The following is a 23,776-nucleotide window of genomic DNA, read 5'->3' on the forward strand; positions in this document are numbered from 1 at the left end:
GATGGGTATGTCCCAAATCTTCCAGAACGGGCGGGAACATGCAGAGACTGCTGTAGCATCACCTGCCGAAACTGGGTATCCTTTTTGGCCAGGGTATCAAACATGCAGAATTTCACAAAAGTGTTCTTCCCCGACTAGGTAGCCGCTCGGAATAGTTGCAAGGCCGAGACTCCACGGGCAGTCGCCCAGGAAGAGCCCACTGACCTTGTAGAGTGGGCCGTCAGAGACAGAGGGACAGGTAAGGCTGCCAACACATAGGCCTGTTGGATAGTAAGCCTAATCCAACGAGCAAAGGTCTGTTTTGAAACAGGACAACCCTTTTTCTGCGCATCATAAAGCACGAATAAGGTATCCGTCTTTCTGACCCGAGCTGTGCGCCTGACATAGTTCTTCAAAGCACGCACAACATTCAAAGACTCCAGAGGAGCCGAAGCGTCAGAACAGGATGGAACCACAACAGGTTGATTCAGGTGGAATACGGAGACAACCTTCGTCAGGAACTGCTGCCTAGTCCGAAGTTCCGCTCTGATCCCGTAAAAGACCAAGTAGGGACTTTTACACGATAAGGCCCCCAATTCTGAGATGCGTCTAGCAGAAGCCAGGGCCAATAATATCACTGTCTTCCATGTGAGGTACTTGTCTTCTACCGTCATCAGAGGATCAATCCAGGAGGACTGTAGAAATTTCAACACTACATCCAAAGCCCAGGGTGCTGTGGGCGGCACAAAGGGAGGTTGTATGTGGAGTACCCCTTGTAAGAAGTTCTGAACTTCTGGCAACACAGCCAATTTCTTCTGAAAGAAACTTGAGAGAGCTGAAATCTGGACTATAACGGAGCACAGACGTAAGCCCTTATTTATTTATTTATTATTTATTATTTATTAGCAGTTTCTTATATAGCGCAGCATATTCCGTTGCGCTTTACAATTAGAACAACAATTATAGAACAAAACTGGGCAAAGACAGACAGACAGACGTAGGAAGGCCCTGCTCGCAAGCTTACAATCTATAGGGAAATAGGCATTGATACACAAGGATAGATGCTACCTGTCACATAATGGTTCCCCAGGTTGCTAGGTTCTTATATGATATGATCACCCAGCAATGTTGGAAGACAAAATGTGAGTTTATGTGGACTGTACAGAGGGGATGTAACTTGATAGGGAAGCTGTGAAGGTTATGTGTGTGGGTCTGAAATTTGGTAGGCTTGTCTGAAGAGATGAGTTTTCAGAGAACGTTTAAAGGTTTGGAGACTAGAGGAGAGTCTCATTGTGCGTGGGAGTGCATTCCACAGAGTGGGTGAAGCCCGGGTAAAGTCCTGTAATTTTGAGTGGGAACAGGTAATACATGTGGATGAGAGACGCAGATCTTGTGCAGAGCGGAGAGGTCTGGTAGGGAGATATTTTGAGATGAGTGAGGAGATGTATGATGGTGCAGTTTGGTTAATAGCCTTGTATGTAAGTAAAAGTATTTTATATTTGACACGGTAGAATACCGGTAACCAATGGAGGGACTGACAGAGCGGATCAGCAGATGAAGAACGTCTGGCGAGGAAGATTAGCCTCGCAGCTGCATTTAAAATGGATTGAAGTGGTGATAGCCTTTGTTTGGGAAGACCAGTAAGGAGACTATTACAATAATCAATGCGGGAGATGATGAGTGCATGGATTAGAGTTTTTGCAGTGTCTTGTGTAAGATAAGGGCGTATTTTGGATATGTTTTTAAGGTGCATGTAACATGATTTAGAGACAGATTGAATGTGTGGAACAAAGGACAGTTCAGAGTCAAGGGTGACACCTAGGCAACGAGCTTGTGGGGTGGGGTGGATAGTTGCATTGTCAACAGTTATAGAGATATCAGGTTGGTAACTACTCTTAGCTGGTGGGAAAATAATTAATTCGGTTTTGGAAATGTTGAGTTTGAGGTGGCGAGATGACATCCAAGATGAAATGGCAGACAGGCATCCAGTGACACGAGCCAATACTGGTGGTGACAAATCTGGGGAGGATAGGTAGATTTGAGTATCATCAGCATACAAATGATACTGAAATCCAAAGGAGCTGATTAGTTTACCAAGAGAGGAGGTATAGATTGAGAAAAGCAGAGGACCTAAGACTGAGCCTTGCGGTACTCCAACTGATAGAGGTAGAGAAGAGGAGGTAGAATCAGAGAAGTGAACACTGAAAGAGCGATTAGATAGGTAGGATGAGAACCAAGAAAGGGCTGTGTCCTGAAGACCTAGGGATTGTAGTGTTTGTATGAGAAGAGAGTGGTCAACAGTGTCAAAAGCAGCAGAGAGATCTAGAAGAATAAGTAGTGTGTAATGGCCTTTTGATCTAGCAGTGACTAGATCATTCACTACTTTGGTCAGTGCCGTCTCTGTGGAGTGTTGGGCACGAAAGCCTGACTGAAGTGGATCCAATAAGTTGTGCGAGTTAAGAAAGTGTGTAAGGCGAGTGTAGGCAAGCCTCTCAAGTAGCTTGGAGGGACTGGGTAGCTGAGAAATGGGACGGTAGTTAGAGAGTGTGTTTGGGTCAGAGTTGTGTTTTTTTAGAATGGGAGTAATGACTGCATGTTTAAACAGAGAGGGAAAGATACCAGTAGAGAGAGAGAGATTACAGATTTTAGTTAAGGTTGGGATAAGCACAGGAGACAAAGTTTTACTGACCTGTGAGGGTATAGGATCAAGAGGAGAGGTAGTGGAGTAGGAGGATGAAAAGAGTGTTGATACTTCATCTTCACTTGTGGGATCAAATGAAGAGAAAGTGCCAGAGGGTTCAGGTAGGGAATTGAGCAGGTCACTGGCTGAGTTAGAGCATACCATTTCATCTCGGATTCCATCAATCTTATCCTTGAAGTAGGAAGCAAGTTCTTGTGCACGGATAGTAGCTAGTGGGGGAGGTGAGGGAGGGTAAAGAAGTGATTTAAATGTATTAAAAAGTCGCTTGGGGTTGTTGGCATGATAAGAGATGAGAGATTGGAAATATGTTTGTTTGGCAGTGTCCAGGGCCTGACGATAGGAGTGGTAGGTAGTCTTATATGTGAGAAAGTCACTTGGATTCTGAGATTTCCGCCACTGACGTTCTACTTTACGTGACAGTTTTTGTAGGTGTCTTGTTGATTTAGAGTGCCATGGTTGGCATCTAAGCCTACGTGGAGTGTGATGGGTAGCTGGAGCCACTTCATCAAGGGCACTCTCTAGGGTCTGGTGCAGGTGTGATACAGCAGTGTCAGGTGTAGTAAATGTCGAGATTGGTGAGAGCAGTTGTTGCAGAGAAGTGGAAAGTTGTTGAAAATGTATATTGTTAGTATTTCTGCGGGTTAGAGGAGGCTTGCTTGGTTTTAGTGTCCTAGAATTTAAAGTAATAGAAGAGATTGTGAAGGTGATCAGGTTGTGATCAGAGAGAGGGAAAGGAGTGTTAGTGAATTCGGAAACTGAGCAGAGCCTGGTGAACACAAGATCAAGGCAGTGGCCCTCCTGGTGAGTAGAGGAGTCGGACCATTGGGTTAGGCCAAGAGAGGAGGTTAGAGAGAGGAGTTTGGATGCATGAACAGATTGTGGACTGTCAAGAGCTATATTGAAATCGCCCATAATGATGGTGGAGATGTCAGAGGATAAGAAGTGTGGGAGCCAGGCAGAGAAATCTTCTAGAAATTGTTGTTTAGGTTGCCCAGGAGGGCGATAGATAGCTGCAACACGCAGAGAGAAGGGGGTGAAAATCCTGATAGAGTGAACTTCAAATGAGGTGAATGCGAGTGATGGAACCTGAGGTAGAACAGTGTATGTGAAAAACTGTGACAGTAAGATTCCGACCCCACCACCTTTACTATTATTAGGCCTAGATGTGTGTGAGAAGTGGAAACCACCATGTGACAGTGCTGCAGGGGAGGCAGTGTCTGATTGTGTGAGCCATGTTTCTGTTATAGCCAGCAGATTAAAGTTGTGAGATATGAAGAGGTCATGGATGGATGTTAATTTGTTACAAACAGAGCGTGCATTCAATAAGGCACATTTTAGTGACTTGGATGGGGATGGGAGACACGTGATATTTATGAGGTTAGATGGATTTCTATGTTGTTTTGAGACAGCAGAGTGTGAGAGGGAAAGGTGGTTGGGGCCTGGATTTGGTGATATGTCACCAGCTAATAATAGCAGAAGAGTGAGATAAATCTTAAGGGGTCAGCTTGCTGGGGGTAGCTTGCTGGAATTTTTTAAGTGTGGAATTAATAAGTGTGTTATCCGAACAGTTAAAAAAACAGTTCTTCCTGGGACTGGACTAATCACTTTTTTTTCTTCTCATCTCTCAGGTATGTGAATTCATTGCTACTATGCTACCAGGCTCAGACTGACACACATGCTGCGTACAAACCACATCTTATATTTGAATGTATGTGAATTCATTGCTACTATGCTACCAGGCTCAGACTGACACACATGCTGCGTACAAACCACATCTTATATTTGAATGTATGTGAATTCATTGCTACTATGCTACCAGGCTCAGACTGACACACATGCTGAGCCTGGTAGCATAGTAGCAATGAATTCACATACATTCAAATATAAGATGTGGTTTGTACGCAGCATGTGTGTCAGTCTGAGCCTGGTAGCATAGTAGCAATGAATTCACATACATTCAAATATAAGATGTGGTTTGTACGCAGCATGTGTGTCAGTCTGAGCCTGGTAGCATAGTAGCAATGAATTCACATACATTCAACTTATCCACACCAGCCTGTAGGAAACGTAGGAAACGTCCTAAGTGAAACTCTGTAGGTGGATACGTGCATTCCTCGCACCAAGAGACATATCTCCTCTAGATATGATGATAGTGTTTTGACGTCACAGGTTTTCTGGCTTGCACCATAGTGGCAATTACTTTTTTTGGAAAGCCCTTTGTGAGCTAGGATGTTCCGCTCAACTTCCATGCCGTCAAATGAAGCCACCATAAGTCCGGGTAAACAAATGGTCCTTGCTGAAGAAGATCCTTTCTTAGCGGCAGAGGCCGAGGGTCTTCTGTGGACATATCCAGAAGTGCTGCGTACCACGCCCTTCGGGGCCAATCCGGCGCAATCAGGATTGCTTGTACTCTGTGATATCTGATCCGCTGGAGCATCCTTGGGATCAACGGAATCGGAGGAAATAGGTAGACTAGCCGGTAAAGCCAAGGTGATGTCAGCGCATTCACTGCACTCGCCTGAGGGTCTCTGGTTCGCGAGGAAGTCGCAGCAAAGCTTCTTGTTGAGGCGAGACGCCATCATGTCGATCTGCGGGTATCCCCACCTGTCAACAATCTGTTCAAACACCTGAGGATGTAATCTCCACTCCCCCGAGTGGAGGTCGTGGCGACTCAGGAAGTCCACTTCCCAGTTGTCAACTCCTGGAATGAAAATTGCGGACAGCGCTCTTGCATTTCTTTCCCCCCAGAGAAGTGTTTTTGACACTTCTCGCATGCAGGCCCTGCTTTTTGTCCCTTCCTGTCGATTGATGTATGCCACTGCTGTGGCATTGTCCGACTGAACCTGGATCGTCTGATCCCTTAGTAGAGGGGAGGCCTGAATCAGAACATTGTAGATAGCCCGAAGTTCCAGACTGTTGATTGGAAGTAGGGCCTCTTGGGCAGAACACCTGCCCTGGAACTGCGCCCCCTGGGTGACAGATCCCCATCCTCTCAGGCTCGCATCCGTCGTGAGGAGGATTCAATCCTGAATCCCGAAACGTCGACCTTCCAGTAGGTTGGAAGACTGTAACCACCAGAGGAGTGAAATCCTGGCCTGAGGTGCCAGCTGAATCATCCGGTGCATCTAAAGATGTGAACCGGACCACTTGTTCAGGATGTCCATTTGGAAGGGTCTGGCATGGAACCTTCCGAACTGTATCGCCTTGTACGAGACCACCATTTTTCCCAACAATTTTATACAAAGATGAATGGAAACTCGAGCAGGTCGGAGAACCATGCGAACCATCTCTTGAAGTGTTTTCACCCTGTCCTCCGGGAACACTCTCTGAGCTACCGTATCCAGTATCATACCCAGAAACAGGAGCCTTTGAGACAGTTCCAGTTGAGACTTCTGTAGATTGAGGATCCACCCGTGGTGAGACAGAAGTTGGATAGTGCGATCTATATGGAGCATTAGAAGCTCCCTGAAATTCGCTTTTATCAAGAGATCGTCCAGGTAAGGGACAATGTTGACCCCTTGGACTCTGAGTTGGAATATCATTTCCTCATCACCTTCGTGAACATCCTAGGAGCTGCAGACAGGCCGAAGGGCAATGCCTGAAACTGGTAGTGATCGTTCAGTAGGTCGAACCGCAGATAGGCCTGATGAGGCCAAATTGGGATATGTAGGTAGGCATCCTTGATATCCAGGGACACAAGGAATTCCTGTTGTTCCAGGCCTGCGACCACCGCTCTCAAAGATTCCATCTTGAATTTGAAAACCTCCAGGTAAAGATTCAAGGACTTCAGATTCAAAATGGGTCTCACAGACCACTCTGGTTTTGGCACTACAAACAAACTGGAGTAGTAACCCTGTCCTTGCTGTAGTAGGGGTACTGGAACAATTACGCAGGACTGGACCAACTTGTCGATGACCAGTAGTAGCGTAACACGCATATTTTCCAAAACTGGCAAGCCTGATTTGAAAAAATCGTTGGGGAGGAGCACCGTTGAACTTCAGCTTGTAACCCTGAGAGATAAGGTCCCTTACACATGGCAGGAACCATCCCAGATGTGCCTGTAATGGCGTAACCGAGCTCCCACCACAAGATCCCCTCGGGGTGGGTGGGCACCATCATGCCGAAGTTTTTGTGGAAGCTGAACGGCTGCCCTGTTCTTGAGAGCCAGCAATGGCTGGTTTCTTAGGCTTACCTCTGGAGCCTCTAGCTGCATTGGAGGTACCCTGGGCCCTAGATCAAAATCTGGAGTACCGAAAGGACTGAGTAGACGGTCCCGGGAAGGTACGCCGAGCAGGTGGAGCCCCTGAAGGGAGAAACGTGGATTTCCTAGCTTTGGAGATCCATGCGTCCAATTCACCTCCAAAGAGCCATTCACCTGTGAAGGGAAGAGATTCCACATTACACTTGGAGTCAGCATCTGTGATCCACTGACGCAACCATATGGCTCTGCGTGCAATAGCAATAGCAGTGGTTCTAGCATTTATATTGCCAATCTCTTTAAGGGCGTAACAAAGGACTCTTGCCGTGTCCTGTATGTGTTTTAGGAAAGTTACAATAGTAACCAAGGTCATATCACCTGAAATACCCTCTTGAATCTGAGTAGCCCATGTATGAATGGCATGTGTCATCCAGCAACCAGCAATGACCAGTCTTTGAGCTACACCTGCAGCAGTACAGATAGATTTTAGAGTGGTCTCTATTTTCCTATCCCCCAGGTACTTTACCGTAAAAGCCCAGAGCAGGTACTGTAGCACCGCCTTTTTAGAAAGGCGAGAGACTGAAATGTCTACTGCTGGAGATTCTTCCCAGAATTTCCTGCCTTCAGGGGCAAATGGGAAGGTATTTAAAAACTTTTGTACACCTAATATTTTTTATCTGGATTTTTCCAGGCTAATTTAAATAAATTGTCCAATTATTTGGAATCAGGAAAGGTAACTGTCAGATTGTCTTGTGGGAGGAAATATAACTGTTGATTAGTAGCGTCCTCCAGGGGGAGCTTTAACACATCCCGTACAGCCAATATGAGGGGTTCGATACCCTGTGTAGGGGTGGAATCCCACTAATGGGATCCCCATCATCCCTGTCCACCTGTACATCATCATAAGAATCTGATAGGATTGCAGGCAAAGCACGTTTTCGTGCACCTGTAGCCAGCGGGGGATGGGAAGCATCAGCCTTGGCAGTTAAGCTAGCCACTGCTTGTTGCAGTTCTTGTGTTTTATTGGCATTGGCAGTGAGCTGATATGACATATCCGACATGGTTTTTATAGCCCCCAGCCAGGAAGGCTCTTGACTCTCCCCCATGTTGTTATAAGCATTTTGTGATGACTGACTACACTGCTCACAGGATATGGAGCCCAATGAACTAGGGGAGAATCTGGCATTACATACATTGCATGACTTCTGTTTCACCATAATGAAAGACAGAAACAATACACATACAACACAGACTGAATACAATACAAGCCTGCCCTATTGCATGTGAGAGGAGACACAGAAGAGAGGACACCAGCGCACCCAACTCTGTACAGCCCCAGTGAGACTGTCAGCGTTTTATGTAGTAACACATAACAGTGATACTGCTGTACAGAGAATTCCCCAAAGGAATGTAAAATAGCGGATCTCCCCCTCTACCAGCGAGCCTGTGACTGTTTTAAGGAGCTGCATGAGGCTGTTGCTGCTTGTTTATGCAGAGGAAGGTGCCAAAATGCCGCTGAGCCCGCTCTGATGTATCTCCGTCCCCGCTATGGCGCCGGAGCTACTAATAAGTTTTATACTGGCAATGTCTCCACAGGCTGTGCAGCCTCACATAAATGCTTGGTACAACATCCCTCTGGCCAGTCTCACACAGGGGCACCCGCGGGTCCCCCCCCCCAGGAGGGACCCGTACACCTCACCCACGCTTGTGCCACACAATGAACCAGGGGGCCCCCCTAGAGGGGCCCCCAGTTTGTACTCACCACAGCAATCACCTTCAGGCTCTGTTAGGGGTGTGCGGCAAGCTGCAGCTGTGACAGCTAAGGTGCAGTGCCCCGCTGAACAAACAGCCCCTCAGGACGGTGGTCCTGCAGCGGAGAAGTGGCTCTGCACCTCATGAGGCCAGTAACCGTCTCCACCGCTAACTCCCATTGCGCAGGTATGCTGTTGCCCAAACAGCATACCGAAATAAGTAAAAGTTTAAATGAAATTGAAGAAAAACTCTGGAGCTTGCAGAGTGTGCATCCTCTCCTGAAAGCACTTTTTCCTAAACTGCCTATGGGAGGGCGCATAGAGGGGACGAGCCAGCACACCCAGTTGAAGAAATTTAAAGTGCACTGGCTCCTTTGGACCCGTCTACACCCAATGTACTAAATCTATCCCCAATATCCCTTATGGATGCTAGAGAAAAATCTATTCATTTAGGACCCAGTGACTTGGCTGATTATGGTGTGTCTATGACAGCCAAGTAATCCCTTCATGTCACCGCTAGAAGCACAAAAGAACACTGAATGGCAACAACTGTGATGAATATGGATCCTACACTGCAACTAGAAATGTGTTCTAGTTAACCAGGGCACACTGTTTAATATCCAAAACAGACTAGGAGAAAGATATGAGCATGATGAAGCACTGACGTGCCAAACAATGTTGTGATGAATGGAAACTACAGACTTTCATGAAAAAGTTCTGAGAGGACAAAAGTATTGCTAAATCTTACTATCTTTATTCTGGCAGGTACGTATTGACGGATGACACTCAGTACTACTGGATATTCATTAACTTTACATGGAATTATTTAATATTTATTAAAAGGAGACAGTGGGGTCTATGTGCTAATCCTTGGAGGGAGATAAAGTGAACGAAGATAAAGTACCAGCCAACCATCTCCTAACAGCCATTTTCAAACGCAGCCTGTGACATGGCAGTTACGAGTTGATTGGCTGGTGCTTATCTCCGTCCACTTTATTTCCCTCCAGGGTTTAGTACATAGACCCCACTATATTGAGGAATCTCCATCTGGAGAACTATAGCTGGGCATGTTAATACTGTTGACAATAAAAAGGGGGTTAGGGTACTGTGCTCGGTGAGAACAATAAGGATTTTTAACCTAGGTTGCTGCTTGGAGTGGTGGAATCTCTACCTAGTCCACTGTTAGTCAGGATACATAAAAGGGGGGTGTACTCCTAGCGCTACCATGGATAAACACACAATACTTGTTTTAAAAGAGGGTGTATTTATTGTACACAATCACAAAACAGCTTAAAATGACGTGGCATTGTGGAATTTCTAAGGTCTATTCTAAGTCAAGTAAATGATGTTAGCCTAGACCAGACTGCTGTTATTATTACTGGTCTTATAAAACAAATTTCTTGGGTATAATTGCTATTTGCGCGGAGTGTTCCTAGTACCGGTAGACAAACTAATCCACAAGCAAAAACAAATAACACACATATATAGAAAGGTAAAGTAAATTGCAGTAAAAAAGATACTTTGGAGGTCTGGATGGCTGTTATTGAAATCACAAAGTTTTCCTTACACCAAAGCTTGACCTCTAGTGCACAGTAATTAAAGTCAATTAAGTGTGATCACTTGAGGTGGATCAGATCAAAGTCATTAAGGTACATGCAGATACTCATCCTACAATCCTGAGGAAGCCTGCACAAGGCGAAACTAGATGATTACAGAGATAATGATCCCGAACACAGCCGCACCAGTGCACTCAGTGGACTGCTCTATAAGCTCCGCCAGCGGACACCCAGCTAACCTTACCGATCTCTGCAGCCAGGAGGATCGAGAAGCCCCATGAGCCGTGACAACTTGCCGCAAGAGGTATTTACCAGCACCCACCTCCACACAAGCCACTCCAACATCCATTCACTTGCATCCTGTGTTTTCAATAAACTTCTACTTTACGGCATGAGGGTCTGACACTGCAGAAAAAGCACACTGACCACTTAATAGGCTTTGGGGCAACAAACTACAACCAGGAAACTTACAAATAACATTACCATTACACAAAGTGACGGAGTGGGCAAGATGCAAAAAGAGCATCACCCTTACATATGTACCTTAATGACTTTGAACTGATGTTTATTCTGATCCACCTCAAGTGATCACACTTAATTGACTTTAATTACTGTGCACTAGAGGTCAAGCTTTGGTGTAAGGAAAACTTTGTGATTTCAATAACAGGCATCCAGACCTCCAAAGTATCTTTTTCACTGCAATTTACTTTACCTTTCTATATATGTGTGTTATTTGTTTTTGTTTGTGGATTAGTTTGTCTACCGGTACTAGGAACACTCCGCGCAAATAGCAATTATACCCAAGAAATTTGTTTTTTAAGACCAGTAATAATAACAGCAGTCTGGTCTAGGCTAACATCATTTACTTGCCTTAGAATAGACATTAGAAATTCCACAATGCCACGTCATTTTATGCTGTTTTGTGATTGTGTACAATAAATACACCCTCTTTTAAAACAAGTATTGTGTGTTTATCCACGGTAGCGCTAGGAGTACACCCCCCTTTTATATTAATACTGTAGGCCATATTGATCTATGCATGATTGCCTGTTATGCCTGGCTCTTTATGGGACAGATGTACTAAGCTTTGGAGCGTGATAAAGTGGAGAGAATTAAACAACCAATCGGCTCCTATCATTTAAAAAAAACAACAGCCTGTTACATGGCAGTTAAGAGTTGATTGGCTGGTACTTATCGCTCTCCACGTTATCATTCTTGCTTACAGCACATGTGTGCCTAGAGCACTAGCCAATTTAGGAATTATTCACAATGCCTTTTACAATTCTTACTTGGAGGCGTATCAAGCAGTGTACTCAATTATTTTTGGTAATTATGCCCTGTACAAGAAGCAATTATTGTTATCTACAGAATTAAATTAACAAACATGTTTAAACTGATTCCCAGGGCAAGATGTAATGCTGCCCGAGTTTGGTGGCCGTGCGGGATGCTGGCCAAACTCAGACCTTTTTTTTAAAGGGGCAATCACTTCCAAGGCAAAACTATGCCTTGTAAGTGATTGCCCCTTTAAAAAAAAAATCAGAGTTTGGCCGGCATTCCGTGCAGCCACCGAGCTCAGGCGGCATTACATCCGGCCCCGTTTGGATTGGTGTGCATATATACAGTATGAAGGAAGTACAAAGTATACACCAACACCAGCACCACTATGTGAATAAGATGCACAAACAGACTCTGCTTATTAAAATGATATGCAGCATGTTTATATTCTGTGTGCAACTGAGTCTGTATCTGCATACAAAATGTTACGTTAGTGTTTTCTAGGAAAACACTGTAGCGTAGCATTTCGTACGCAGATACAGCCGAGGTAGTACACAGAATATGGGCATGCCGCATATAATTTTAATCAGCAAAAACTGCTAGTGCGTCCTATTCACAATGGTGGTCATTCCAAGTTGATCGCAGCCAGCAACTTTTTGCTACTGGCGCGATCAACTAATCTCCGCCTATGGGGGAGTGTATTTTAGCTTAGCAGGGCTGCGTTCGCTTGTGCAGCCCTGCTTAGCTAAAAAAGTTTTGTGCAGTGGAAGAGTAAGGCTGGATCTACTTACCCTGTGCAACGGATCCAGCGATGTTCCTCCCGGCTTTGACGTCAGACATCCGCCTTCCGTTTGCTTGGACACGCCTGCGTTCGGACGACCACTCCCCGAAAAACGGTATCCAATGGTGAGTATCCGCCCCGGAACGCCTCTCCGCTGTCAATCTTCATGCGATCGGCGCTGCGTCTTCTTTTTTCGCTGTGCACGCTGTTGCCCGCCGATTTCTGTCGCCGTGCAACGACGCACTTGCACATGCGCAGTTCCGACCCATTCGCACCGCAGCGAAGAACCGCTGCGTGCGAGGGAATGACCCCCATTGTCTTGTGATTAAGATGCATTTTAATTGTAAAAAATACCCCCAAAAAACCACTCAGCAGTACCAAGTCAGAAGGGCTGTTTAATATGAAGGGAGGCTAGATGTACTGTAAGTGGACACATCTGTATGTTCAGATTGTAATGTTTTCATATTAGTTTATATGAGGTAAAGCATATAATGCAGATAAAACCAGTAAGTACAATCAAGAAAAAACACATTCACGTTGATAGGTATTAAAAAACATACTTATCTAGCAGTGCCAACAACGTCAGTCTGTCACACCAAATTTTAACCCATTTGCCAGGAAAGATGCGAAATTTATAAAATTGCTTTTTTGCAAAACTCTTCTCTGATGAAATGTGTGACAAATTTTCAGTAGCACGACTCAATGGCTGCAAGACATAAATTACTTATGCATCTGTTGCTTATTTACATTTGTAAACAATCTTATTTTGATATGACTCAAAAAGCAACTAGAATATAAAAAACAGTCAAATAGAAAACGTGGAATGCATACGGAATGCATTAGTGGCCAACAATATTACTCACAATTTATGCAAATAGTTTTTATTGAGTTTAAACATATTACAAACATAGCTATGCAAACACACAACAATCCAAAAAAATTAAAGTGTAAATGGCCGTGACACTATATATCAGCCATACCTGCGGTGTTGCCCCCCCCCCCCCCCACCCCCCGGCTCCCCCGCTCTGGATCCTGGTTGTTGTTTTCCACCTCTCCCGTCCCTCTGTGCTCTTCCCTTCACCTCTTCCGCTTCTGAGATAAACTCCATATGGTTTATCCCCTGCTCCTATTTATTTTTTGTAATCTTTTTCAGCAAATCCTGTCTCTCACCACATAACTGAACCTATGGATGAAATACAGTATAAACATAATTTACTACATGTAAAAAAAAGTAATTTGTATTTCTCAATAAGAAATTTTTGGTTATAGGATGCAGCAAAAAAAATTCTGATACTCTAGGGTGCTGTCACTGTGATTCAAGAGTTTGATAACCACTGTGTTAGTGGATGTAAAAAAATGATTAGGAAGGTTTGATTTGGTTTGTTCACCTCTTTTCCCTCCTTTACTTATCCAACATCCTATTAATAATTTTGTTTCCATTACTATCCATTCTCAGGGCTCGATTCATGAAGACATTAAAAGCCCTGTTTCACGGATAACAGGGCTTTTCACTTCTTTGTCCTATTCAGGGAAGGGATGTACAAAGATAAATCTAAGATTTCTCCAGCGGTGTCCCTGAGTATTTTTAAAATCGCTTTTCCTTAAACTAGTATGGTTAGAGCGATCCAGAGAAGAATAGAAATGGTGTATGAGCATCAACAAGATAACAGTAACTTCAAGACTCATTCGACGACAGCACACGAACAACATAATACTTACATCAACCCAATTACTGACTTGCACCACACTCATAATGCAGGACTCCCTGACATACCCACATTAACGCAGAGCTCAATTGTGTGATAATCTGACAAAAGATGATATGACTATTCTTAAAGTTTCATCACACATTTGCATAAAGGTCTGATTCAATGGAGACAGTATACTAGAGAAGAGATCGGTAGTACGCAAAGTAAAATCTAAATTAGCACTGATATCCTACCATAGTGTATGGACATTTCTATGGATACAATTGTTTGCTGGTTCTTTATTGAGGGCTTTTATTTTCTAGATCTTGATTAGTAGAAGAGTGAATTTGAAATTGCCAGTCACCTAGTGTGAGGAAGTAAAGCCTGACTGGGTTGTGCAACATTAATAGGTGTCTAGTATATTAAATGTATTAAATGTAATTTATTGTTACAGAATAGTTTTGCAATTGACATGTCAGAACTTATTTGAGAGACCAGATGACCATGGAGGTCCTGCAATCTTTCCTCTCTTTCAGGGGCGTCACTATGGGCCTAATTCAGATCTGATCGCAGCAGCAAATTTGTTAGCTAATGTGTAAAACCATGGGGGTCATTCAGACCTGGTCGCACGCAGGCGTTTTTTTGCACTGCAGCGACCAGGTTATCGCCGCCTACAGGGGAGGGGGTAACCGCTGTGCAGGGGTGCAATCGGCTGTGCAGTGAGCTGCACAAACAAAAGTTTGTGCAGTTTCTGCACAGCCCAGGACTTACTCAGCCGCTGGGACGATCCGGGCCGATGCTGATGTCAGGAATCCTCCTCCCGAACGGCTGGGCACTCCTGCGTTTTTCCGGACACTCCCTGAAAATGGTGAGTTGCCGCAAACGAATGCCTTCTACCTATCAATCTTCTTGCGATCGTTAGTCCTGTCGCTGCCCGGCGATCCCCGTCGGCGGCGGCCGCATGCACATGCGCTGTTCAGACATGATCGCATGGCTGCGAAAAAAGTAAATGTGCGATCGGGTCTGAATGACCCCCCATGTGCACTGTAGGGGGGGGCAGATAAAACATGTGCCGAGAGAGTTAAATTTGGGTGGGGTGTGTTCAAACTGAAATCTAAAATGCAGTGTAAAAATAAAGCAGCCAGTATTTATCCTGCACAGAAACAATATAACCCACCCAAATCTAACGCTCTCTGCACATGTTATATCTCCCCCCTCCCCTCCCCTACAGTGCACATGGTTTTGCCCATTAGCTAACAAATTTGCTGCTGCGATCAGATCTGAATTAAGAACTATGGTGGTCATTCCGACACCCGCAGTGACTCCACTGCTCACTTCAATAGGTGGATAAAAGAGGAAGGAAAAAATTAAACATCAAAACAACTGTGCACGAGAAGTCTACAACGTCACAAGTAGACTAAAGCCCACTCTTTGGGGTTCATTGTGTCACTCAAAACTTTGTAGAAACACCGCGGTTGAGAGCTTGTGTCCTATCGCCTCCTTTATAATGAAATAAAGTGTGCCACAGATGGACGTCATTTTTCAAATGTATGGACTAGGATACATTTTGTCCCTTATATCTCCAGTTAGGTTTAAATTAAATGTTTTAGCCAGGGAATATGTTATTGTAACTGTATTTTAGTTAATGGAACTTTTAAGAAAGCCTGCACAAATAAAAACACAAGTTAATTGTCTCAGCTTGGCAAGGGAAAATTGGGCCTAATTCAGACCTGATCACACCTCTGCAAATTTGCAGAGGTTTGCAATCGGATAGTCGCTGCCCAGATAGAGTTAAATACCGCCCGCCGGCCAGCTGCAAATACGTTCGCAAACAGGGTGATCGGGCCGGAGCTGACATCACACACCCTCCCTGAAACCACTTGGGCACGCCTGCGTTTTTCCAGGCACTCCCAGACAACAGCCAGTTACCACCCCCAATTACTCGCTTCCTGTCAATCAGCCTGCGTTCGCATAGTGATAAAAAAAAGACACAGGATTTTTTCGCAGTTTGGCCTCGCGCCTGCGCATTATGGGAGTAAGCAGGAACTTTGTTAGCAGTTGGGCAAAACCACGTGCACTGCAGGGGAGGCAGATATAGCATGTGCAGAGAGAGTTAGATTTGGGTGGGTTATTTTTTATTCTATATACTGTGTGTGTATATATATATATATATATACTGTATGTAATAATGTAATATATCGGCCAGTGTGTACCCACCTTGATGTGTTGCTGTTACATTCTCTGCCGTGTGACATCACCTATAAACACTATAAATACTGTGTTTTTAATTACTCCTATACCTAATAGTGTACAACTAGCCACAACAGTAAGTTGGAGCAGAGCCAGCCATAGGCATAGGCAAACTAGGCAATTGCCTAGGGCATTTGATATGGCTAGGGGCATCAGCAGCTTCTGCTGATTAAAATGATATGCAGCATGCCTATATACTGTGTGTAGCATTTCTTATGCAGATACAGCCACAGTCTCACACAGTATATAGGCAAGCAGAGGCAGAGGTCACAGTGTTAGTGGCAGTGTGAGTGCTGTGTGCATGTGAGTGGGTTGGTTGTGCAGTAGTGTTCAGAATATGTGTAAGGGGCATTACTGTGTGGAATTATGTATATAAATACATTACTAATGTGTGGCATTATGTGTATAAGGTGCTCTACTATGTGGCGTTGCGTATAAAAAGGGCACCACTGTGTCGTCTAATGTGAATAAATAGCAATAGGGTGTGGTGTAATGTGAATAAGGAGCAATTCAGTGTCATGTAATGTGAATAAGGGGCTCTATTATGAGGAGTAACGTTTATAAGGTAAAGTGATACTACTGTGGGATGTAATATGAATTATGGACACTATTGCATGATCAAATGTGAATAAAGTTGCAGTACTGTGTGGCGTAATTGGAATTGGGGTTACTATTGTGTGGCCATGCCCCTTGCCACCAAAAACACACTCCTTTTTGGTCTGTGCGCCAAATGTGCAAACTGTTCCTATTTAAAATATAGGGGGTACAAACTACAAACCCAAAATAAGGACTGCTATAAGTGAGGGGTGATGAAGCTGGGAAAGAGGTGCAAGGTCAGAGGCGGAACCAGCGGTGGTGCTAAGGGGCACCAGCCAAAATGTTGCCTAGGGCATCATAATGGTTAGGGCCGGCTCTGAGTTGGAGGAAGGTGTGATGTGTCTATAACACGGCTTATACACATTCATGTTCTAAGTAATTTCCTTGTGAAATTACAAGCTTTCTGCATCTAGCGCCACCTGCTGTACCCCGAAAGAGTCCATGCCGGGTCCACAAGAATTCCCTACCATGACAATATGATATGAAGACATATAACGTTACCCTTGACTTCTCTCTCTCCTTCGAACCACACATTCAATACCTTTCACAGTACTGCCATTTCCATTTAAAATATTTCCAGGATCAGACCTTTCCTCATCCTGGATGCTACTAAGACCCTCATCTACTCACTGGTCATCTCCAGACTGGACTACTGTAACCTCCTCCTAACTGGCCTCCCTGACTATCACTTCTTTCCACTCCCATTTGTCCTCAATGCTGCTGCCTGGCTTATCTTCCTCTACAAACATACAACATCTTTCTCCCCTCTCCTATAAACTGTACACTGACTCCCCTTCCCTTTCAAAACCAAATTCAAGCTTCTCACACTCACTCTCAAAGCTTTCACCTAATCCACTTCCTTTTACATCACTGATCTTATGTCTTATGCCCTCCTCCTTTCTTTACATAAACTGCCATCTGCTCCATACTCCCTACAATGACACCAAAACCTTGGTTTCTGCCACCCTGCAAGTTTTTTGAGTGTTATAACCGCTGATTCAGCAATGTTTATAAACAAGGGAGATCACCGGAGGTGCAAGATGTCGGCCGAACTCTGACTTTTTTTTTACAGGGGCAATCACTTACAAAGCAAAACCATGCCTTGTAAGTGATTGCCTCTTTAAAAAAAAAAACATTCGAGCTCGTCTAGCATCTCGCACCTCCGGCTATCTCGGGCGTCATTACATCTGGCCCCATGTATTAAACTACATTGTCTTGTACTGTAAGTCAATGTTTTCTTGTTTTGCCCATTTGTTTATGTACTTCGTTAGGAGCTGCAGAACCCTTGTGGTGCCACATAAATAAAGGATAATAATAATAATAATAATAATAATAATAACAACACTATGGAAGGGTGATGGGGAGGGTGCCATGATGCGCATATAAGGGGCAGATCTGATGATATGTTAGGTCATGTGGGGATAACCATGTAAGGGGTACGGGTGGCTGCCTGATGCCATTTCAGGTACATATGGGGTGTGGGGATGTCTGATACCATGTCTAGGGCATGTGGATATGTCTGATACCATGTCAGGGCATATGTGGGGTATCTGATGCCATGTCAGGGCGTTTGGAATGTTTGATGCCAATTAAGGGGCATATGAGGGTGTCTGGTGCAATGTCAAGGTCATGTGGGGATATCTGATGCCAAGTCAGGGGCATGTGGGGATGTATAAAGCCATGCCAGGGGTATTTTGGGATGTCTTATACCAAGTCAGGGGTATATGGGGATGTCTAATGCCATGTCAGGTATATGTAGAAATGTTTGATGCCATGTCATGGGCATGTGGGATGTCTGATACCATTAAAGGGGTATGTACAGAAAGCAAGTCTGATGCCATGTCAGGAGTAAGTGGGGTTGCCTGATATCATTTTAAGGGTATGTGGGGATGTCTAATGCCATACCAGGGGCATATTGGGATGTGTCATACCATGTCAGGCTATATTATCGCCACCTGTCCAATGATTCTATGAGAAAAAGGAGAGTTATGGTAGACTTACCATGGTTAACTCTCTTTCTGCAAGGTACACTGGGTTCCACAGTGGAAACATCAGGTGTAGAGTGGATCTTGATCCAGAGGCACCAACAGGCTAAAGCTTTAGGCTGTCCCAGGATGCATTGGGGCCTCCTCTGTAACCCTGCCTCCAAGCACTGTGAGCTCAGTTTCGTTAACCAGTCCAATGTAGGAGCAGGTAAGAGAGAAGGCAGATGTTAGTCACATAGAATCACATTCTCACGACAGGAGAAGGGACCAGCGGTTAATGACATACAAACCCATAGAAGCTAGGTGTGTCAGGGTGGACGCCCTGTGAAACCCAGTGTACCTCGCAGAAAGAGAGTTAACCATAGTAAGACTACCATAACTCTCCTTTTCTGCAGCAGGGTACACTGTGTTCCAAAGGAAAAACATCAGGTGATGTCCTAAAGCAGTTCCTCAAGGGAGGGGACTCGCCTTAGTGGGTATGAGAACCTGACGTTCAAAGGAAGCATCCTGGGAGGCGGAAGTATGAAAGGCATAGAACTTAATGAACGTGTTCACTGAATACCACGTAGCTGCCTTGCACAATTGTTCAGCAGACACGCCACGGCGAGATGCCCAAGAATGTCCAACAGACCGAGTAGAATGGGCTTTAATAGCCGGAGGAGCTGGGAGTCCAGCCTGCGCATAAACTTGTGCAATCACTATTCTAATCCATCTGGCCAAGGTTTGCTTATTCGCAGGCCAGCCACGTTTGTGGAAACCAAACAGTACAAAAAGGGTATCTGACCTCCTGATAGAGGCAGTCCTCTCCACATATATACGGAGAGCCCTTACCACATCCAAAGACCGTTCTTTGGGGGACAAGTCAGAAGAGATAAAGGCCAGAACCACAATCTCTTGGTTAAGGTGAAAAGATGACACCACTTTAGGTAAGTAACCTTGGCGAGTTCTCAGAACTGCCCGGTCACGATGGAATATTAAAAATGGTGGACGACAGGACAAAGCGCCTAAGTCCGACACCCTTCTAGGAGAGGCAATAGCCAGCAGAAACAGGACCTTGGCTGTAAGCCATTTACGGTCCACTGACTCAAGAGTTTCAAATGGAGACTCTTGCAGGACAATCATGACAACGGACAGATTCCATGGAGCCACAGGAGGGACATAGGGAAACTGAATCCTAATAACGCCCTGAATGAACATCTGAACATTAGGTATTTTTTCTCTGAAACTAAACAGACAAGGCAGATATATGAACCTTGAGGGAGGCCAGACTAAGGCCTAAGTCCAGGCCGTGTTGCAGGAAAGCCAGGATTCTGGATGTTTTGAATCTGTACGCATCATAGTTCTTATCAGGACACCAGGTGAAGTAAGAATTCCAGACCCTATAATAGATCCGAGCAGACGTCGGCTTACAGGCTTTCAACATAGTTTGAATGACCGCCTCAGAGAATCCTTTGGCCCCAGGAGTGATGCTTCAAGAGCCACGCCGTCAAAGCCAGTCTGGCCAAGTCTGGATAGAGACAAGGGCCCTGAACGAGGAGGTCTGGTCATTGAGGAAGTAGAAGAGGACGCTCTGTTGATAGACCCTGTATGTCTGAGAACCAATGCCGGCTGGGCCACGCCAGAGCAACTGTCTTAGTCAGGGAGTGAGGGAGAGTGTGAGGAAGCGCCAAGGCAGGAAAATCTGCAGTAGATGTCACCCTGGGCCAGGGAGGGTCTACAGGTCAAGCGCCGACTCCCCTATGCTGGGCCTCACCGCCGGTACTACGGAGCCTTATTAACAGGGGCATTAGTACACCCGACCTGTACTCCTATGCCCTGGCGGATATTGTGGGGTCCCTGGTCGGTGACAGTGTCCACGCCAGCGTCACAGTCCGTCTCCCTAGACATGCGATTGGAACGCAATTTAATCGCGGGTTCCACCTGGGGGACCCTCTTACCGCCTCCCCGTAGCAGCCACGTGAACCAGGAGAGCTAATGTCTGATGGAGCTGCAGCGCTGAAGTGTCACCATGACATACAGTGCTGACAGCCCAGTTTTGAAGAAATTTTCTGTCATAAAAAGCTTTTTCAGGGCTGCCCCGTGCAGCCCTCCTGTTATGGTGACCTGCTGCTGCAGTACCAACTGAAAAACTGAGCTCACAGTGCCTGGAGGCAGGGTTACAGAGGAGGCCCCAGTGCATCCTGGGACAGCCTAAAGCTTTTAGCCTGTTGGTGCCTCTGGATCAAGATCCACTCTACATGCAATGTTTTCCCTGTGGAACACAGTGTACCCTGCTGCAGAAATAGGCCCTATATTTATGTTAATAATTAGCTTTTTATTTTTTTTGATGATTTTTCTAGCTATACTGTTCTATGGTAATTTGCTAGGGTCCCACAATATTTAATTTTAGAGTTAGAGTTAATATTGTAGTTTGGCAAGTGCTGCTCTATGGTGTAATCAGTTTATAATGCCCCCCAACACATGCCCCCAACACAGACACACACACACACACACAAAATCAAAACTGAATACCAAGAACATGCACTTACTTCTGGTGTCTCGCATTGACTTATTTTTGCAACCATTAATGAGACTTGTTTTTGGAATGATTCTTCTTCAGGGTCATCAGAAAAGAGTCCCTGATTTTCTGACATTGTTTCCGTTTCTGAGTTGAATTCTGTTTCTCTGTAATATATTAATACATATGTCAACACTGATTGTTTTAACTAATGTATATAACTATTGTAGCATTCCATTTCATCACTATGATTTGGTAAGCACATTATTCATTAAGAGAATAGTTGGAGGTGACTACATCATTCAGTGCCAAAATGTCAACCAACACATGTATCATTATTACAAGTATACATGGGCTGATGCGTAGGTGAACACAAGTCTGTCTGTAAATGTGCATGTTCCTGAACCAAGTGTATGTAACTATGGGCATTGCAGACTTGGGGCCTGATTCAGAGGTGGATGCAGGAGCGCCCGCAGCTGTGTCTATTGGCGGGCACCTGTCTGTGACTTTATGCAAATGACGCTACAAAGTTCTTCCCTTGTGTACATGTGTGTGTCCGAATGTGCAAGGACTGGGACGCCCACTGTCAGCCCGATGCAGTGTCTATGTATGCACCGTCAGGCCCATGCAACTACCGCGGCGCACCCATAAAACAGACCATCTCCATGTGTGCGCTAGGACACTGGCCTATCACCTCCCAGGAACACCAAAACACTTCTCCCTGCATGTGGTGCGACATAAGACGCATGTACAGTAGCAAAAATGCTCCAATATGACTGACATTGGCAATGCATCCACCCCTGAATCAGGCGTTTTTCTTTGTTACTATTCCTACAGTTCACTTGCTTGTACTAGAAGTGTTTCTCACCTATTTTTCATCTTTTCTTTTATTCATATGACTTTTAAAGATGATGTTTATGCAAAACAAATTCAGTTTTGAGGACGACTTCAATAACTTAAATAATAAACTTACCTTCTGTGATTTGCTCAAGAAGAATTGTATGTAATTTCCATAAAAACATGGCCCTTAATTATATCCAAAAACATTGCATACTATGAAATAATATGTATGCAACGGGTGGTCTTCACCATGTATGTACTATGTAAAATGTGTATATTTCATAATTTAGGCAAATACTACAAGTTGTGCAAATACTAAGATGGACTATTAGCACACATTGCATTAGAGTGGGGAATCCCCATGATCTATAGTTAGACCAGTCACCATGGGAAAATCCCACTATATAAATAGCGATGCACCGATTCCTAATCATATGCATGGGGATACATGGGCAAGTTAGCGTTGTTAATGGTTAGTTATTTCTCCAAGACATGGATGCCTTCACAGACCACTCTCTCCCTTGGAACCCAGTACTTACCAGAGCATGCTGTGAGTGTTGACTTTTTTTAAACTTAGGGCCTAATCCAGGTTGGATCGCGATAAGCGATCCAACCTCAATTTCTGAGAAAAAGATGCAGCAGAAAATGCAACCGTCTCTGCCTGTCAGTCAGGCAGAGGCAGTAGCAGAACAGGGGGGAGGGCAACGCTTTATTTCCAGGGAGGAGACGGAGCGTTGCGGGGGCGGAAGCGGCCGAACGGGGGGCGCAGGCAGCCGAACGGGGCATGTCAGGGATGTGATCACAGTGGCTGCGTGACGTCACACGTAGCTGCCGCAATCAGGAAGATGGCGACGGGTCTCCTGCGGGCACAGCTAAGCTGCACCGGCAGGAGGCTTCCTTAGTTTCTCATTGCGGGACAATTTAGTGGAAATATTGGAGATCATTCCCCTAATGGAATCCAGCCAACCTGGTTCTGCCCCGCTAGCCTGGGAGGGTGCACTGCACTGAGTACACTGTAGTGAACCCCTTGGAGAAGAGGAACACTGTACCTTACAAGAAACACACTCTTTGTCTGACATACTGTGACAGTGACAGCACAAACACACACAGGAACAGGTTAAAAGCACAAATAACCCAAAAACAGCCCTTCAAGAGAGACACAGAGATAGCCTGGAGCCAGCACACAGCGCCCTTACTGCTAATGCCAAGTTTAGCCAGGTTGCAGACTAAAGTACCCAGATTGGGGATTTATGGGGTAATTCCAAGTTGATTGCAGCAGGATTTTTTTTAGCAGTTGGGCAAAACCATGAGCACTGCAGGGGAGGCAGATATAACATGTGCAGATAGAGTTAGATTTGGGTGGGTTATTTTATTTCTGTGCAGGGTAAATACTGGCTGCTTTATTTTTACACTGCAAATTAGATTGCAGATTGAACACACCACACCCAAATCTAACTCTCTCTGCACATGTTATATCTGCCTCCCCTGCAGTGCACATGGTTTTGCCCAACTGCTAAAAAAAATCCTGCTGAGATCAACTTGGAATTACCCCCTTAGTACACTAGTAAGCGCTCCCCCCCCCCTCTGCTATGACCCCCTGTTACCGCTGAGGTAATCTGGAGTCTCTCCGGAGGAGCTGCGCGACCCTGTCAGTCAGCGTCTGTGTCCACTGCAGAGG

General features: G+C 45.0%; 1 protein-coding gene across 1 annotated transcript in view; it reads right to left on the reverse strand.

The window, feature by feature from the left end:
- PCNX2 (pecanex 2) overlaps positions 1 to 23,776 on the reverse strand; it is an 809,726-nt gene that overhangs the window by 495,040 nt on the left and 290,910 nt on the right. The window contains exons 9-10 of the mRNA XM_063917734.1: positions 21,290 to 21,425; positions 12,802 to 12,947 (exon numbers count right to left, since the gene is read on the reverse strand). Of these exons, the coding sequence (XP_063773804.1) occupies positions 12,802 to 12,947; positions 21,290 to 21,425 (282 nt within the window). The remainder of the gene's footprint in view (positions 1 to 12,801; positions 12,948 to 21,289; positions 21,426 to 23,776) is intronic.

Source organism: Pseudophryne corroboree, chromosome 4 (genome assembly GCF_028390025.1).
Source record: "Pseudophryne corroboree isolate aPseCor3 chromosome 4, aPseCor3.hap2, whole genome shotgun sequence".
In the NCBI taxonomy this organism is placed as follows: Eukaryota; Metazoa; Chordata; class Amphibia; order Anura; family Myobatrachidae; genus Pseudophryne; species Pseudophryne corroboree.